Raw genomic sequence first — 20,558 nt, 5'->3', positions numbered from 1 at the left:
GTAGATGTAAACATTGTCATAATGTCATTTTACTTTTTCACTGTAATTATTTTACTGGTCTGGCCCATTTAAGGTCATATTTGGGTGAATATGACCCCTGAACTAAAATGAGTTTGACACCCCTGTGTTATCCTATTATTTCTATTATTTCACTGGTCCGGCCCACTTTATAAAATATTAGACAGTATGTGGCCCCTGAACTAAAATGAGTTTGACACCCCTGTGTTTTCCTATTATTTCTATTATTTTACTGGTCCGGCCCTCTTTATAAAATATTAGACAGTATGTGGCCCCTGAATTGAAATTAATTTGACATCCCTGTTTGTAGATGTAAACATTATGATAATGTCATTTTACTTTTTCACTGTTATTATTTTACTGGTCTGGCCCATTTAAGGTCATATTTGGGTGAATATGACCCCTGAACTAAAATGAGTTTGACCCCCCTGCTGTAAATACAGATCATGTTCTGAAATGTGTCACTCGCTCATGGGTTTCTCCTGTGGGTGACTTTTTCCTCCGTTCCCTGAACACACCTGTTGCTGAGCAGGTACAGGAGAAACGGTGCGGAGGGGGCGTGGCCGAGGGGGGCAGAGGCAGTGGGCGTTTCCCGGCGCCACTCTCGGCGAATCAACGCGCCGCATCTGTGAGCGAGCCCGTTCCAGCTGAGGCTCAGTGTCAGAGGCTGAAGGAAGAGGAGCTGAGAGAGGAGAGCCTGGACCTGCGGACCTGCGGCGGACACACTGTCACTGAGCGTCCAGACCCGGCTTGTGTGGATCTCTTTCAGCGTGGGAGAGGCTGTACGATCCTCGGCAGTGTTCTGAGACCGTACGGCCCCGACCCGGACTCAGTGGACTGAGCAGGTCCACAGGTGGACCCATGTACACACTGTCCCCCTGCTGCTGACACGGTGTGGACTAAACTGGAGACTGCTGCGGAATTATTACAACTGTTACTGAGCGAAAACAGAGAAAACATGACGGCCGACAAGGAGAAAAAGAGGTAAGACACCGGACATGTGTGTGGTTTTAAACGGAGTCAAAGATAAAGTCTGTGTTTGTTTAGTCTGACACTGGGGACAGGGGCACGCGGGCAGACCTGCATGTGACTGGGCTGGGATTTCACATCAGACTGGGTCTGCAAAAAGTTTAGGATCCTAGACTGGGTCTGCTGGAAACCCAGTCTAAAAGTTTACTATCATAGACTGGGTCTGCTGGAAACCCAGTCTAAAAGTTTAGGATCCTAGACTGGGTCTGCTGGAAACCCAGTCTAAAAGTTTACTATCATAGACTGGGTCTGCTGGAAACCCAGTCTAAAAGTTTAGGATCCTAGACTGGGTCTGCTGGAAACCCAGTCTAAAAGTTTACTATCATAGACTGGGTCTGCTGGAAACCCAGTCTAAAAGTTTAGGATCATAGACTGGGTCTGCTGGAAACCCAGTCTAAAAGTTTAGGATCCTAGACTGGGTCTGCTGGAAACCCAGTCTAAAAGTTTACTATCATAGACTGGGTCTGCTGGAAACCCAGTCTAAAAGTTTACTATCATAGACTGGGTCTGCTGGAAACCCAGTCTAAAAGTTTACTATCATAGACTGGGTCTGCTGGAAACCCAGTCTAAAAGTTTAGGATCATAGACTGGGTCTGCTGGAAACCCAGTCTAAAAGTTTACTATCATAGACTGGGTCTGCTGGAAACCCAGTCTAAAAGTTTAGGATCCTAGACTGGGTCTGCTGGAAACCCAGTCTAAAAGTTTACTATCATAGACTGGGTCTGCTGGAAACCCAGTCTAAAAGTTTACTATCATAGACTGGGTCTGCTGGAAACCCAGTCTAAAAGTTTAGGATCATAGACTGGGTCTGCTGGAAACCCAGTCTAAAAGTTTACTATCATAGACTGGGTCTGCTGGAAACCCAGTCTAAAAGTTTACTATCATAGACTGGGTCTGCTGGAAACCCAGTCTAAAAGTTTACCATCATAGACTGGGTCTGCTGGAAACCCAGTCTAAAAGTTTAGGATCATAGACTGGGTCTGCTGGAAACCCAGTCTAAAAGTTTAGGATCCTAGACTGGGTCTGCTGGAAACCCAGTCTAAAAGTTTAGGATCATAGACTGGGTCTGCTGGAAACCCAGTCTAAAAGTTTACTATCATAGACTGGGTCTGCTGGAAACCCAGTCTAAAAGTTTACTATCATAGACTGGGTCTGCTGGAAACCCAGTCTAAAAGTTTAGGATCATAGACTGGGTCTGCTGGAAACCCAGTCTAAAAGTTTACTATCATAGACTGGGTCTGCTGGAAACCCAGTCTAAAAGTTTAGGATCATAGACTGGGTCTGCTGGAAACCCAGTCTAAAAGTTTACTATCATAGATTGAGTCTGCTGGAAATCACAGCAAAACAGTCTATAAAGTTTAGGATCACAGTTAATGTGTTTTTAATGGAGTGAGGGTAATGAGTTTGTATTCAGGATCATGTAGACTACGGTAAGTGATGAAAGAGGACATAATGTTTGCAAGTCACATTATCAAAGTGTTTTTATTATTTAATCTTTATTTATTTATTTAGCTTTATGCAACTTTTAGCAGCGTTTAATAGAATATAAACCTTTAACTTGAAATTAGACAGGTGGGACATATCACTTGTATTGACTTTAATATAAAAAAAATGAGCCTGTATCGAAATGTAAAGTGGGAAAAAAAAACTCATCAGATTCTCTAATGCAGCTCAAAATGATCTGTTTTAATTTGGTCTTTTTTAACATGAAGCCTGTATATCCTCACAAACCTGTGCAGACAGGATGCACAGCAGACAGGCAGTAGGCCTACTAAAGAAGTAGGCTTGCATCTGTTGAATAACAACACTGATGTGATTTTTTTTTTTTTTTTTAAGAAATTATTATGCCTCAGATTAAATGTGCTAAATCTTACACTAATGAGATGAATTGAAAACAAATGGCCAAAGTGCTGGTTAGCTGACGTCTTCAATCTATATGATAAAGTGTTATCACACATATATGTTGGTTTATGTTCATTTTTACAGTAGATTTAGGAATCTTCTACTTGAAAAAACCTGTAAAAAGTGTTTTGAAGTAGATCTAGTAGCTCTGAGACAAACATTTCTTTTAAGTAAAAACCATTCTTTCATTTATTCTCAGATTTTTCACATTTTGATTCCTGCTTTGATCTTGGAAACTACATTCAACTAGGAATTTTGACTTATTTTTTCTTTATTAGTGAGTCAACCTCGTTAAAGTTTCACTACTTTTATTCTGGAGGCATTTTACTCGTAGATCAGTGTAATATTTTATATAGACTTCTAAGTCCACATAACATTTTGAGCATGTAAGAGCAAGACAAAGTGTGTTTTACCACAGAGTTATGACCTCTCACCTCTTCTAACACTGTCTACATGAGGCTGTAACTAATAGTAATGTCAGGAGATAACACAGTGCATAGTCAGGAACTTTCCAGAGCCTCAGGTACAGTATAATGTACAGTAGTTGTCGTGCTGCTCTCCTGTGGAGAAGATCAGAGTTGGGTAATCAGCCGCCTGGAGTCGGTGCAGATCTGAAAAACTGCTGCTACATATTTGGTGACTTAGTCTGCGACGTTCATACACTCATGACATGTCTGTTCTTCAGTCTGCTGAAAGATATGGTGTTATATTCTGGTAAAATGTGTCATCATTCAGATCTTACAGTACCATTTCATTTCATACCTACCTTACACACAAGCTGCTTAACCATTTAGCCGCTCATCTGATTATAGCTGTAGATTTTTCACTTACGTTTTCTTGCTTTTAAACAACTTCTTTATTGTTTTGAAAGAGCATTTATGCTGAGTGATTTCCTCCAAGTGCTAGACCGGGTTTTGGTGGTTAATTGTTCACCAGCACTGATGAGGTCATGTAACTAATCTTGCATAATAATCCTTTACTGGTTGCAACTTGTAGGCGTGTGCATCTTCCATAACACTACCTCACCACTAAAGGTGGAGAATTAACACCTTACCTGTGGAGAAGGTGTTTACAGTCAGATCATGAGAATTTTGATAGTTTGAGACATGAAAAAACCCAAGATATGCAAGAAGTATGAGGAAGAATGTTCCTGAACAGCAGTTTTGTCTGTCAGCTCCTCATCATTTGTGACTCCCTTTGTGTCAGATTAGGCCTAAACATGAAGAGCGCAGGTATTGAGACACAAACTATAAGTGGACTGTGCTGTAGAGGATGAAAGTGTGTGTGTGTGTGTGTGTGTGTGGGGGGGGGGATCACATTAAAAGAGCAAATGAGTCCACCGAAGAAGTATCGGCCATTTTAGGAAGGGAGACCTGTGTGTGTGTGTGTCGGGCTGCAGATGAAAAGCGTCTCTGTGTGTATGTGTGTGAAAGTTCACAAGTTTTTGTCTGCTTGTCGATGTGTTGTGTGTTTCCCTGTGTCATAGTGTGTGTATTTCACAGTACTCTCAGCTGCTGCCTGGAAGTCCTAATTACTCTGATAAGTTGAGATTCGTGACGGCTGCCTGGCAAACACACACACACGCACATGCAGTGTTTAGAGAAGCTGCTTTACAGTTTGGGTTATCATGTTGATAGAGGAGGATGCTTTCGCTGGAATGTTTTATGTGATTGTCCACGACGAGTCTTCACATTGGAGTAAAAAAAAAAAACAGCTTAATAGCTTCGGTTACTTCAGATAACAACTTCCTGTGTGTTTGTACCACCGCCAAGGCCCCACAGTCCTGTAATTCAATCAGCTGCTCTATCTCTTCTCTGATAAAGTGGGGGGAAAAGTCCGGATTGACCCCATTTTATAGATCTGCTTTGAACAATTGAACAGGTTTGTTCTTGGACTGTGCCCTTATTTAATCTGTGCAGTAGTGTTTTTTTTTTTTTTTTGCATAATCCTGGTGATGAACAAACAGATACAGGTGATACCATAATCGCTCATTTGTTAATGAACTAATTCTGGACTCCACAACAGCAAGATCTCCAGATAAAATAAGACAGGGGTGTCAAAGGAACCACATTCAGCCCTATTTGATCTCAAACAGGTTGGACCAATACAATAACATAATAACCTTAAAATAATGTCAACTCTGAAATTTTCTCTATGTATTAGAGTGAAAAAAGTACATTTACAAACTATTCCTTCACAAAAAAATGTAAATTTCCTGAAAAATCTGAAATTTCTGAGGAAAAACACATGCAATTTTAAGAGTCTTATGCCTCAACTTATCATTTACACATGTGCATTACAACTTACAGATCACAGTGGATCTACAAAGGCACAAATCATTTAATAACAGGCAGAATATTACATTTTTGGAGTCCGGCATTTGGAGTTTGGAACTAATTTGAGTTTGACACACTTGACTGTTAATGACTTCACTATAATTTGTGCATTTCAGAAATTCATCTGAACCTTTGATGGGCCAGTTTTGGCCCATGAGCCATATGTTTGACACCCCTGAAATAAGAGATAAAAAATTTAAGTGTTAACTTCCTCAAGTGTCCTATCTGCTTTATAGTGTGTAATACCAGTCATATATGATAGCCAAAAAGAGAAGCTGAGATTGTTTTAACTTCTGATTATATTCTCATTTATTGGTGTAATAACAATAATAATAATTTAAAAAGTGGAAAGAAAAAAGTAAAATAGGCTCAGTTTTGGACGCAATAAACCAATTGTAAAGCTATTCCATTTAATATCACAGAAGGGCAAAGAAAACATTTAAAACTTCACATTAGAGATGCTGACACTGGAAAAATGAGTAATGAGGCAGATATGTCATGACTGAAAAGAGTCATCGTAACCCTAAAGGCAAGGACTGGTTTCAACATTTTCTTCATCCCATGTTTAGAGTTCTTATACTTTTGTGCAATCTTTAAAGTGACCTTGGAATTTGACTAATTATGCAAAATATTTGAGTAAAGCAAAGGTTATTTTCACACAAAACAGGATGACAAAACAGAACATTTCAACACAGCAGACCTAGAGTTCCCGTCCTGAGGCCTGTCTGTAGGTTTAGACAACAAACACTCTGGTTAGCCTCAAAAAAAGATGCTGGTTGTGCTTAAATATTTAAGCAACAACACCTCGGACCTGACCTAAATACACGGGGGGTGCTTCCACCTTCTAAGTGTTTTGAAAGTTATTGTCTATGCAAGCAGTGGCAGAAATGTAAAAAATAACAAAAACTAGAAGCACTCGGAGAGCGCAGACCTCCGCCAAGGCTGATCAGTGGCCCCCCCCGTGGGCCCCCCCACCCCCGATCACCACCAAAATTTAATCATTTCTTCCTTATCCCATTTCCAACAAACCCTGAAAATGTCATCAAAATCTGTCCATAACTTTTTGAGTTATGTTGCATACTAACGGACAGACAAACAAACAAACCCTGGCAAAAACATAACCTCCTTGGCGGAGGTAAATATGCAAAAGACACTGTGGTGCTTTGTTTATAGTAAAATCAAAAAGCAGGTTTGTTTAAAGTTGGTTTGTGGTTAAATCTCTGTAAAGGTTTGATGACATAACATCATAGTAATAATTATGTGGTTATGAAACAATCATGAACCAGTGATGGAATCCAGTATGCACGAGTATCCACGATTTATGTCATTTACATGTATCTTTTACTTTAATAACATTTTTCATACCTGCTTTTCTTGAAATTATATAAGTGTGAAAATGTGCAAGTAGTCATCAGACTGTGGTCTTGTCTAAATGTTATGGTTATTTATTTGCTACTACCACATATTATAATTTATAATACCCCCAGTTCAGTACGAAAATGAACTGTTGCATTTTATTTTGTTAAGATCCATGTTATTCTAATATCTGACATCAAGATTTTACTTTTTACTGCAACTTTTAATCACCTCCAAATGTCAGTTTTGTGTTGGTATTGGCTCATGGGTTAAAGAAACATACTTGAGAGTATTTTCCAGTGTTAACGTCCATCCGTCCGTCCACCCTAATCTCTTCACTGTGTCTTAACAAATACGTCATCAGACTTCTTTGTTCCTCTCATTCTTACTTAAACATTAAAAATGACCTTTCGTGGCTTTGTGTTAACTTCTGATACTGTCTGACACAACCATTAGATGTCACTTAGAAGCACAACGTGTATCTCTGCTCAACTAATAATGCATAGTAGGGTTGCACGATATTGGAAAAAATGAACATTGCGTTTTTTTTTTTTAACCCTGCGATATATATTGCAATATGAAAAACTACCCGGGAGGATATAATAGCTGTGTGGTGCCAACGTAAATGGTCAAAGTAATTAATTGTGTTACCTCTGGTTGTGGCAACAGGTGCAAGGCACTATCGACACCGAACACGTGTTTCAGTATCATCCTTCTTGTAGCCGAAATAATTCCAGATAATTGACGTTGCTTTTCTTTTTTTTGCACCAAGTCTTTGTTTTTGGTGATTTTGTCTTGTTCGTTGCTCATTTTTCAATGTTGTCACCAGCGACTCACTCCATGTGCAGGGGCGTGGTCTGCTTCGGCAAACTGATTAAGAACGATTGTGATTGGTGGATCGTTGCGTGCAGTGTGTGTCAGGTACCCTTGAAATTTAATGAGAACACGCTGAGTTCATTTGCCTCCTACATTGCAGGACTTGCAATGTGGCTATTGCGCACACAGACATCGCAATGATGATGCTCAAACGATGTAATGCATAGACATCTTTTAACGCAAAAATCACATCCACAGATACTGATATTTTGGCACAAAGTAGATCAAGCACATTGACTCAAAGCATTTTACCAATATACTCTGCATCAGCGTATCTATGAGGTGTCTAATACTTAACATTTTCTAATTATGTTGATAGAAACATAATCTGTTTGCCGTATTTACAAATTAGTTCTATAAATCACTTCTAACCAGACACTGTAGGCTGGCGTCCAGGTTTCGGATCAGTCTAACACCAGTAAACACCCCACCGCTTCAGTCTTTGCTGTAGTCTTTTGACACAATTTCACACACTCACACTTCAGCTGTGTTTCTCATGTTATTGAATCGCTTTATTTTTACATCGTGGCCCTGTGATACCAGAAATAAGTCGAGGGTCTGCGAGGAACCCTGCTCACTTCTTTCAACATGTGATTCCACTGGAAACAATGTTCAAAGGTCAGAGTCCAGAGCAGCTGCCAGACTGATATACATTACCAACAACCACTGGTGAGAGATTGATCCATTTTGCATATTTTCTGCCTTTTTTATAAAAGTTCTCACTATTACGTCTGGGCATGGTGAAACAGTAAATTTAACAGTATATATATAAAAAAAAAAACAAAGATGTGTATTTGGTATATAGAAGAAGTTTTTCAACTGAACAAACCAACTCTAGTTATTTTCGTACTTAAACACACTACATCAGTCATATATTTTATATTAAAAAAAAAGATAATATAATGTAAATATATAAGTAGCGACTACAGGGTTGTAACTGAGTTTTCCAGATGCTACTGGAAAGTTAAGGTGTTGTGAGGGCTTTATTTATTTGGATGGAAACTATGCACTTGGGAATGTTTTTGGATTGATGTTATTACAATAGTCAGAGAATAACCGGAAGAAACACAAAATAAATCTTACAGATGAACTAAACATCTGCAGCCATGATTCAATTCAATGAGTTCATTCGACTCTAATTTTTGCAATTATTTGTAGTTTTTAGGGTCTTCCTTAGGTTGTCACCTGTGTAATTTTTGACTTTTTGATAGATATTTTTTTATTAATTTCTACATTAAACACTGTGGAGACAATCTGACTTCAGTTACTTTATTTCTCCACTGTCAAGGGGAACCTGTTGCACAAACTCCTGCAGGTTAAAGTGGACAAACCAAACAGTTTTAATAGTGAAAGAATCATGAAAAATGGACTTACCTCACATTAACCCATCACCATTTACACTGTACCACACAATGATGCAACACTGCAAAATGCTCCACTACACTTATCACTCATAGTCAGGTCATTTATGGTGGACATTTGGGGAGTGCAGAGGTTTGGATGTCATTTTAAAAAATTTATTTATCTATTTATTTAATGACATGATCTGTTCAGTTTCTCTAAAAATCAGATCATGTGACAAAACTGTTAATTAATCAATAATTTCTGGTTTTTGAGACAGTAAAGGCTGTGCTGCTGCAGATTTGGATGATTTTTGTGAATTGTATTTTCCAAGTTTAGGATTACAACCTAAAATCGGTCAAGGTGCTATCCATCGGAAGTATTTAATAAATGTTGACCTCACCAATGTCATTCAAAAATGTGGAGTTGCTCAAAATGACAGAAAATGCAATAAAGTTAAAGGAAAAAAATATGTAAAAGATCTAATGAGACAAAAATGACACAAACAACAAAAATAAAATGTAATGAGGACAGCATTTTTCTTCAGTCTTTTGGGAACCGTTGGCATGTAAATAGCAGTAAATGGCTTTTTTTTTTTTTTTTTTGAGATACAGTTAAAAACCATAAATAATTCTAATAAATAATCCTTGACACAAGTCTTGTCCTAAAGTTCAAGAATAAAGTTTTAGACTCATCTTTTATTTCTTGTCTCTGCATAAAAATAAGCAGGAAGCAGAGCGTTGCATTGTAGTCACCTAAATAAATCGCAGTACCTTACAGTCCCAAAGTGAATCATACTTTTACCGTAAAGCTCTTCCCGTGTTATAAATCGCTTTATTATGTGCTGTCATGTTTAATCACTAGAAAACAACCACTGGACAAAAAACAAATTAAGTCCATTGTTTCCCTCCGGTCTCTGTCCATTTCCCTTTGTGTGTTTATGAGTCAGATTGATAAAGCGCTGGGATAATCAGGAACTAATCCTTCAAATAGAAACATTGTTGTTAAAAATGGCCCAGTTGTGCCAGAACACATGTTAAGAACTTGTGTTATGTATTAAAACACGTGACGGCTTTTAACGCATACGCAAAAAAAAGTTGAACAGCAAATTGGACACTGTACACTTAAAGTCTGATACAGGAGTGGTAAACATACAGCCCGTGGGCCAAAACCCACCGGAGGGTCCAATCCGGCTTGTGGGTTGAACTTGTGAAGTGCAGAAAATTAAACTGACAATATTAACAATCAATGATGTCGAAATCATTTTAGTTCAGGGGCCACATACAGACCAATATGATCTCAAGTGGGTTAGACCAGTAAAATACTATTTTAATAACCTATAAATAATGACAGCTACAAATTATCTCTTTGTCTTACTATAAAAAAGTCAAATTACATGAAAATTCTTACATTTACCAACAATCCTTTCACAAAAAAATTTGAATTTATTTAACAGAAATTAACAAGTAAGTGTAATTTTAACAAAATTCTGCCTGTTACTAAATGTTTTGTGTATTTGTAGATCCACCGTGATCCGTAAGTTGTAATGCACATGTGTAAAAGATAAACTGAGGCATAATATTGTTAAAATTGCACTTACTAGGTTTAGGTTGTTCATGGTTGTTCATGTTATTCTTTTTTTTTTTTTTTTGATAGTTTGCAAATGTAAACATTTTCCTTAATTACCTGAATGTAGTTTAATTTTTTTCACTCTAAAACATGACAAAAGATGTGAGTTGACAGTTATTTAGACAAAGAGGTGAGAGCTAATAAGCTATGCTTCTTCTCACTCCTTTTTGAATATGACTTTTCTTTTTCTTTTTGCATGTATCATTATTTTATCCTTCCTTGAATTTTCATTTCTATGTTATGTTGTGCAAAGAAGTCAAATAGTAGTAATCAGGAAGCTTGTATATCATATCCATATTTGAAATAAATCAATAAAAAAAAAAAAAATTCTAGGTTGTTATAGTATTATGTTACTGGTCTGGCCCACTTGGGATCATATTGGGCTGCATGTGGCCCTTGAATGCAAATGAGTTTGACACCCATGGTCTGATGTTCTGTCTTGATGTAATTCCTGGTTGCATTTAGCTCAAATTCAGTTTTGGATGGAGTTTGTTGAGTTTGCTGCTGCTTTATATGCTGAGATTGTTAGACTGTTTTTTTTTTTTTTTTTTTCCCAACTTGTGAGTAGAGAGGAGGGAGGAGAGGAACAAGTTGCAAAAACAAGACATAAAGAAGAGAAGGGGAGGACAGAGGGTTGTTAAACAGGAAAGAGAATGAATAAGGCGAATGCAGAGGTGACAGAGATGAAAATCAATCACGGCCGCTGTGCTTCATGCATCGCCGCGGCGTTCTGCAGAGAGGCCGAGGCCTGGTTGGCACAGCGCCGTCATGCCTCTTTTGTGCACTAACCCCCGGTCGGCCCGGCCTCCCAGCGCTACCCAAACATCACGCCACTTCCAGCGGCCGCTGGAGCTGCCCGCAGGAATGTAAGGAGACAGAGAGCCAAGCCAAAACACAGACAAGTACAACCATGAGTGGGTTTAAGACCACTTGTATGTTTTCACTGATGGGAAGAAATTAAGTACATCAACTCTGGCACAATGCAAACAGTCCTGCTTTAGTCTGTTTGCCTTCTTTTCCTGTCTGATCATTTCTTTGTTAAATGTATAACAAGGTTTAAGTGGGCTCTTACTTCTATATTTCAAGGCCCATTCATGCTCACTTTGCATACATAAATAGGTACGCCTGTTTCAAACGGTGTCAGGCGTCATTTCCTTCATACTTAGACGCGTCCATTGCGTTGGAATGAGCATTTGTCAATCAATCCACCAGAGGGTGCTGCTGTGAATTAACATACAAGCCGAATACTATGAAGAGTAAAGTTTTAATTGTTATTAATAATAACAAACATGGTGACGACAGAGTAGGTATAACTAATGTTGATACTGAGAAGGGTAGTCGTCAGAAATAAGTCGGGAGCTATTTGAAAAGTTCCACCATTTCTGGAAATCATTTTCTTCAAATCTCGACATTGCCTCCGTGGTTCCCATTGGTACTGCATCCACACACTCCCAGGGAACGGACAGAATCACACACATATTGAAGGCAGAGTACAGACTGATCCATATACGTATGCATCTTCAACATAGAGCATGAATGGGCCTTGACACTGCACAGAGGAATGTACTGTTGATTAGACTACCAACACAGATACTTATCATGACAAATATTTAATCTGTATCTTTCTGGTTCTACTGGAGTGAACCTGGCGGCTCAGCGTTGTGGTTTTAAATCCTTCACAAAACACATGACTTGAAAAGCACTCGGAGAGCGCAGAGCTCCGCCAAGACAGAATATTTATCAACCAGCCAACCAGCAGTAACCCACATAGAAACATATATAAACCAGATAGAAACATATGTAAATGAAAAATGTGTCGTAAATGGGATTTTCAATGTTAAATTGAAATATCCACAGAGTTCACATTCCACAGTGGATGTGGACAATTTTGTGCCAAATACAAGATATTGTTATAAGCTACGGGTGTATCAAACTGGAGGCTAATCGGAGTCGTTTTAAATTTTTTATGAATTTTCAAAAATTGCTCAATGATGAGAGATAGGAAAATTTGAGATTCTGTGACCTTGAACTTTGGCCTACATGGCCCAAAATTTAATGGGTTCGTCCCAGGGCCTAGGCCTATCTGTGTGTAAAATTTGATAAAGATGGTTGTAATAATTTTCCCGTAAAGTTGGTAACAAACACACAAAGCAAAGTGATCACAATACCTCCTGGTGGAGGTAACAAGATGAATATTTCGTTAGGCTCATAGCTTAATTGCCTAAGTCATATTTTTTCAGGACAAATCCAATGATGCAAAATGAAACAGCAGTGTTAGGAGAGTAAAGTTACACAGATATTACAATACTATTTGTTAGGCAATTATGGTATGAAGCTAGCGATTTGGTAAAAATACAGCAAGGCGAAATCATCATAACAGACACAGCTATTTTATAGTGAAATAAAATACATAACTACATGCAAATAACATAACTCTTGCATTCAGTTATTTAGCACTTATTTGGTTCAATTTATTTATTTATGTTTAGTTTTACAAAAAAAAATCCAATGTATGACAATGAGACCAATCTGTCAGCGTCAAAATAGAAATGAATACAATAATGAACTCACTATCTGAGTTTTTTTTATCACGCATTTTTGTTTACTCTGTGTAGACAAAGGTGTACATTTTACTGGATGAATTTGATCTTTCTGGTCAGTAATCCATTTATTGGAAAGCTTTTATGAGGGGTTTTGCAAGACTCATTTTCCTGGATCCTTTTGGGAAACGTTCACGTGACAAAGCTGAATACTGAACTTTGAACAGTGCTGATATTTTTCCTTTCAGTTCCTTGCCGTCCAACAGTAACTCATGACTGTTCCCAGACTATTCCCACCATTGCGTCAAATGGGATTTTATTCATTTTTGGGCGTTTTCCCACATAAGTCAGCTCCTGTTTGATTAAACAAACAGCGCAGTAGCAACTTTAAACACTTGAGTGTGTTTGTCAGTTTGAAGGGGCTGTTAAAATGTCTCTTTGTGCTCCAAGTCTCTGCTTTTTGTGTTTGGGTTTAAAACTCAGATTCAGAGGGTTTCAGTAGCTATAAACACTTGAACATGGACTGAGACAAAACTGACTGAGATGAAGGAAGAAATGCAGTGTATTCCAGTTATAGTTTTGTGGTTTCTATGATTAACTCTCTTAAAGTTGGACAGAGGAATCTTTGAAATCAGGGGTGTCAAACTAATTTTAGTTCAGGGGTCACATATAGCCGAATGTGATCTCAAGTGGGCCAGATCAGTAAAATAAAAACTTAATAACCTATTAATGATCTTTTTTTTCTATTTCTAAAAAGTTTTCTATTTGTTTTAGTGTGAAAAAGTAAAATTGCATTATGAAAATAAGAATACTGAGCAACTATGTGCAAAATGAAATTTCTTATGAAAAACTAGAAGCACTCGGAGAGTGTAGACCTCCGCCAAGGCAGATCAGTGGGCCCCCGTGGCCCCCCACACCCCCGGTCATCACCAAAATTTAATCATTTGTTCCTTGTGCCAGTATCAACATTTCCTGAAATTTTCATCCAAATTTATCCATAACTTTTTGAGTTATCTTGCACACAGACAGACAAACAGACAAACCAACACCGACAAAAACATAACCTCCTTGGCGGAGGTAAAAAATTTCAAAAATATTATGTTTCAGCTTATTATTAAAACAAATTACAGATCTATGAATGGACAAGACATGTAGCAGCAGACGTTAAATTGTAGTTGCATTATAAGGTTGTTCATATTTTGTTCAGGTAATTCAAATTTTATTGTGAAAGCATAGTTTTAAAATGTAAATATTTTCATTTTCATATATAGTTTTACGTTATTCAAATTACACCAAGAAGAACATTTGGAGATGTCGTTATTTATAGGTTATTATCCTATTATTAAACATGAGGTCACATTGTGTGACTCCTGAACTAGAAGTGTAATCTTTGCATTTCACAAATTCATCCCATTGGACCGTGTAGGCGGGCCGGTTTTGGCCCACAGGCCTTATGTTTGACACCCCTGATTTAAAGGCTAAAACACTGACTTAAGTTATAGCTGAACTGAGACAATGAAGGGCTTTAAACCCTGGAGCTTTATGTGGATTTCTCACATCGCAGAAAACACTTCAGAGCCGATTATAGACGAATACTAAACACTAAAGCCAACTGATAATGAAGAGGGATTTTTTTTTTTTTTTTATGTTAACTTCCCTTGCAAAATATATCATCCATGCAAACACGTGTGATTCCTTTAGGGGCATAAATGCAAATCCCTGTTCTGTTTGTGGACAGAAGTGTTTTGACTGTAAATGTGCTGCAAAACAGCAATGGAAAGCAGTGAGGAGCATCGTCTTATAATACAGTTTAGCTGCACAGATAAGCTCTATCGAAAATACATTATGAGTTCATCAAAGTAAACTACCTCATTGTTATAAGTAGATTTTTTTTTCCCGAATGAATGGCCAATAAAGGCTGAAAGTCTAAATATAACCATCTACTAGAAACCTCACAACACTGATTACTGTGACACTTTCAACATTTTTTTTTTTTTTAGTATTTTTTGGGGTTTTGTTGCAAGAAACTATGGTCTCAGAAAGAAAACTGCAATCATAGCATAAAACCAATGCAGCACTACATCAGCTATTTACTGATATCAGAAGAAAAAAACATATAGTTGAACTTCTAGCACTGAAAGTGTCATAGCCGCCTGTTTCACACATTGGTTTGATTTGCAGATTAGAGCTAATACAAGCTCCACTTCTAAACAATTGTTTGGATATTTTTGACCATATTCACATTAGGCCTATATTTATTTATTCATCAACCATTTTATTTGTCATCACAATTGAAAAATAAGTCTATTTATCCATGTGCTGTATATGTGCTGAAAATATATGCTATAAAAATATGCTATATGTGTGTTATCTGTATCTAAAAAAAAAATAGCCTATATGACCACTCGTTCCACTAACTTTACTGATTAAAGCCAAATGTATGAGTCAAACTGATGAAACCTTGATGACATTTTTTTTTAAAAGTTGCATTAGAGCATAAAAACATAAAGAGACATCTCCTGTTTACAGTTTAAAATAAATGAAAGCATCCATGTTTTCAGTCGGGGATGTGACCTTGGACCGTTCTCTAAAGTGGCGTTCAACATGAGGTCCTGCAGAGCGGATTGTATAGAAGTCCCAGCAGCCTCTTCGGGGAGAATTCGGCACAGGAGGAGGCGGTGTGGGAACCCTCTGCATCTTTCCATTGTTATTTTTTTATCTCTTTCGTTCTCACCCACCTCCTCCTCCTTCATCATATGCTTATTTTTTTCTTCTTCTGTGTCTTTTTGCTCATAACACATTCCCCCATATTCGTCCTCGACTCCCAGCTGTGCTCTTTGCCTTTCCCTGCTCCCCCTGTTGTTGTTGCCCCCCTCCCACACTGACATCCAACCCCCCCCTCCCGATCCCTGCATGTTTGAGGTCATCTGACCAGACCTCCTTCAGAACTCTGTCTCCTTGCCATTTCCTATTTCCCGTCCGGCAGCTCCCCTCCTTCCTCTTCCTCTGCTACCGAAATGGCTGAGCTCCATTAGTGTCACCTGGCTGAGCTCCAGACTCCTCTGTGATGCCTTCAGGTTCATCAAGAAACTCCAGTTTAGGAGACATTGTGCTTTTCACACCGACCTTGTTTGGTTTAGAGCCAAACCTGCAGGTGTGAAACCTCACCTGGAAACCACGGCAAACCAAGTCAACTTGTGAAAGTGTCTATAGGTCTTTCACGCCATTTTCAGCTCATGAGTGAAGCCGCTGTGTCATCGTTGTCCTCGTCTTTGTTAGCAATTTCTTCAAACATCTCCTCTGACCAAACTACTGATCAGATTCATTTAAAATTTCTGAAATATTAAACATTCACCTTTACTTCTAATGGGCCATATATTGATGGCTTATAAAATGGAAAGGGTTCCAGATATCAGTATAGTTACTATGAGCACTGATTGGAAGTCATATAGGGACTTTCACTGAATTAGTTGAGTTCTCCTCCAGTGAAAGTACCACCCACTTCTATTAGGAGATTCATCTCCTGCATCAAAACCACTGTGACATAGTGCTAGAACCTGACAACCTCACAAATTCAACTTGTTATTGATTCTTGATAGAACATGTCATTGAGATACAGGGACACTAGTCCTATTGTTAGTTTAAAACTTGAACAAATGAGTTGACAGAATTTCTTCAAATTTCAGACAATATGGTTCCCAAACTTTTTCAGCTCAAGACCTGAAATATTAGTTTGTTTTACAGACTCTTTCATGTCAAAGCACTATTTAATGAAGTCCACTTTGCTGGAATATGAGAACATTAATCATGGATAGAAAAATTTGATTAATAATCACTTCTAGCAGTGACAAGCAATGTTAGCCATCAGCAGACATGCAAATGTTCACAGAGTGACTGACCTGCCTGTTTTATTTTACACTGTTGTCATCTTGTTAAAAACAGATGCTGTTTTCATCTTGTCTTTTATGTCTCCTTTATCTCCGTCTCCTACATTTCATATGGTGTCAGTAGGTTGATACTTACATACACACACCTCCATAGAATGCACTTCATTGGTTTTAATCAGGAAAATAATTTCACATCACATCACATACCCAATTAAAATACCATTATGAACTGTTTTGGGTCCTGACCATAGACTGTGTAGTGGATGGAGGAGCCATGACATCATCCATAAAAGGTTAAAGGTTAAATCACTTTATTATCCTTGTAGGGAAATGCGGTTTCTGCATTTTACTCATCCTAATACACACAGCACCTAATACATAGCACACACTAGGAGCAGTGAGCTGCCATTGAAGACGCTTAGGCACCAACTCCAGATCCTCATCAGCATGGTGGTCAGGGGTTCTGACAGAAGAACTAACTTATATGTCCCGGTTTTTAATGGTAGGGAAACCCACACAGCATAGAGAGAAAAGGTACACACAACATAGAATCAAACCCAGAACCTTTTAGTCATGAAGCCAGTAGCTTGTGATTTGGTCATTCACATGTTTCTTTGTGGAGATGAAGTGACCGTATTTGGACAACAGGTCCAGAATGTTGTTAGTATGAGGGGTCATAGGTGAGCTAATGCTAAGCGCTAGTTTACTAGTTTGGTAAAATGATAAACTTTGTCGGGCATAACTAAGTCATTTTACAGTCTAGTTTGAGAAACCTATTAACCATAACTACAGTGAAGGCATCTGTCAGGAACGTATTATTATTATTATTATTATTATTATTATTAAACAACCAGAAACTTAGGAAGTCCATTTCAGTAGATCAGGGGTTCCCAAAGTGGGGTACGTGGAAGATGCCCAGGGGTACTTGAATTAAAAAAAAAAAAATGCATTAAATAAGTCATCATGCACTGAATACAAAATAAATAATGAAAATTAGTGCTGAAATGTAAAACAAATACATTCATATTATAGTTTCATTGTCAATCATCTTGTTTAAGCTTTGGTAACATTTAAAGAATATTTCTATTTTATATTATTCAAAATGAGTTTATTTGAGTGGCTAAGTAATTATTTTTTCTTAGTGACAGGTTCATTCATTAAATAATAAACAATTTTTCTTATCAATGAAAGAGGGCACTTTTCAGTTTATATTTTGCACACAAAATTTACTTGTAAGAATGTGTTAATTATTATGTATTACAGTTAAATATAGGTTTGTTTACAATGTTTTGAAAATGTAACAGATACAATTAGCACAGGATCAAATTTTGCCAAATTTTTTAAAATCAAAAATGCTGAAGCAAGAGTTGGGGGTACTTGGCTAAAAATTTATATTTCAGGGGGCACTCCACTGTAAAAAGTTTGGGAACCACTGCAGTAGATGAACGAGCTGTCATACCTACCTGGATTAAGGATGGACCACCATGTCAGCTACTGTGGAGTTCAAATAAAATGAGTCACACTGGAGTGATCCCTGAAAAAAATTACTGATATATTTTTAAGTCATTGCCCTGACCCTAAGTTTGGGTAAGGCAGACTAGGACTCAAAGACGAACTGAAAACCCATTTTTTTCTGTAATGTCAGACTTTTAGAGGCCAGTTATGAAAAAAAATCACACATGTAGTGTGATGTGATAATATTTTGTACGTGAAAGATCAACTTTGAGCATGAAAACTCAGCAATTATTCGATTGAATTATGAACTGATTAGATTTCAGTGGCTAAAGGTCAAAGGTTAAGCTTCTTGTGACCTCTGAATATACAATTTTGACCTTTACTGTTAGTAAATGAGAGAACTACATGAACAGAACATGATATTGAGACAGAGAGATGAAGAAATTACAGTGCTTTTCATTTTACTTTTTATTTGCTCCCATTACACCAAGTATAACAGGAAAAAGATACATTTTGGGCGCTACCTCTTTTGATGAGGAGCTTCTCTAGAAAAAACATTTTAGAATAAAATAAGGTGTACATGAAATTGGTTTTCATAGTATATTTAAGGGAAAAGCAACATAAAAAGGGTAATTCAGATCAATTTCTCAGTGAATCATGTGCTTTAAGCAAACCTACTATCTTGAATGCACTCAGTCACAACAAATAAAATCATTTTATTGATTAAATATCTTGAGTGTAGCCAAATAGAGTTCACCTGGAGGCTAAAAAGTTCATTTTATTTGTGTTTCAGCTCATGATGTAGGACACAAAATACCTGTACTGATGATGGAGCGGTATGTCAAACAAAGTCTACACAGATTATCGTATTGAATGTTCTTTCCACCTTCCAGCTTCAGATTTTTTACTCACTGTTTTCTTATCAACCATTGTCCTACATTTCAGTCCCCAAAGTGAATTTGTTGCCTCTCTGGATAACTAACTAGTAAAACCACACCACAGCTGAAAGCCAGACATTCTTAATAGGATACTATATCAGGCATGTAGAGCTGTGTCTGGGCTCGAATTCTACATTAACGCGAGGGGTTTTGGCAACTGAAAAACATTTTTGTAAACAACCAAAAATGCACCAAGAGGATTCATACCAACATTCAGTCTTCATGTGGTCTGAGTTATGTAACACACATATTCTGGTATCATGACTTTATACAGAACATGAGCGTCGTGACTACATCTAATCCACATTTATTTCTGTCTATAGCAAGGGGAAAAAAGGTCCCATTTCAGAAAGCTCTCCAGTTTGGTGACCTAGAAATGAGGGAAACTCCAGATCTTCACAAACTGAATTCAATTCAACTCTGTGGCAACTTACTCAGTGCAACTTATGTTGAGTGCAACTAACTGTAAATTTTTGTATTTCTTCATCCTCTTACTCTCTGATATGTTGCTTCATTTCATTGGATAATTTCACTGCACATATCAAAAGCATGGATGCATCAATAATCCACACGTGGTGATTATAGATCTTGCTTCATATATACATTAGCTTATCTGTACTATCAGTTTTTCCCTTTCCTGTTGTGTTGTTTTTAAACTAACTGTGTAATGTTGATATCGCGTCAGCTTGTCACTACAGTTCACCTCCGCAGAACCTTTCAATACTGTGAGTTTTTATTTAAACAACATTATACCTAGCACTATAGAGCTGTTGCCAATAAGTAAACATATATATAATATATATGCAGTTATTAGCTGCAATAAAGGGAAATTCAATTACATACTGGATAATGAGAGTATTTAAGTGTCAGCAGTTAAAATTATTCAGTTTAAATTTATGCAACAGTAGTGCTATAGAGGTCTGGTTTGTGTTCAGTTTTAACAAGATGCTGTCATACTGAAATTGCATAGCCAACTCTATGTAATTTCGTGAGTGATGGGTTTTGTTGTGTGTATGTACCTCCTAGTTTCCTCATGTTAAAGAAATGCAGCATAATCTATTGAAGTGCCATCTTTGATCATTTATTTTGCCATCACCTGGGACAAAGTCCATAATCACCTTTTGAGTGTAATGTTTTTCAAATGGTCTAACAAGGAACCTGAACCCTACCTCCCTCTGGACTCTGTTGTAGAAACTCTATCCTTCATGGCTGTTTGAGCTGCTCATAGGTGTTTTTTCAGACTGGGAGGGG

At 37.6% G+C, this 20,558-nt stretch overlaps 1 protein-coding gene across 2 annotated transcripts in view; it reads left to right on the top strand.

Moving 5' to 3' along the window:
- The first annotated feature begins 696 nt into the window (after positions 1–696).
- The window catches only part of LOC115434793 (endothelial PAS domain-containing protein 1-like), a 79,042-nt gene continuing 59,180 nt past the window's right edge, over positions 697–20,558 (top strand). For both annotated transcript variants that reach the window (XM_030156933.1, XM_030156932.1), the window contains exon 1: positions 697–1,002. In XM_030156933.1, coding sequence (XP_030012793.1) covers positions 977–1,002 — 26 coding nt within the window. In that variant the 5' untranslated portion in view covers positions 697–976. The remainder of the gene's footprint in view (positions 1,003–20,558) is intronic.

This window comes from Sphaeramia orbicularis, chromosome 15 (assembly GCF_902148855.1).
Source record: "Sphaeramia orbicularis chromosome 15, fSphaOr1.1, whole genome shotgun sequence".
Lineage (NCBI taxonomy): Eukaryota > Metazoa > Chordata > Actinopteri > Kurtiformes > Apogonidae > Sphaeramia > Sphaeramia orbicularis.
The sequence above is the reverse complement of the archived record's forward strand: the minus strand, read 5'-3'. Positions and strand labels throughout refer to the sequence as shown.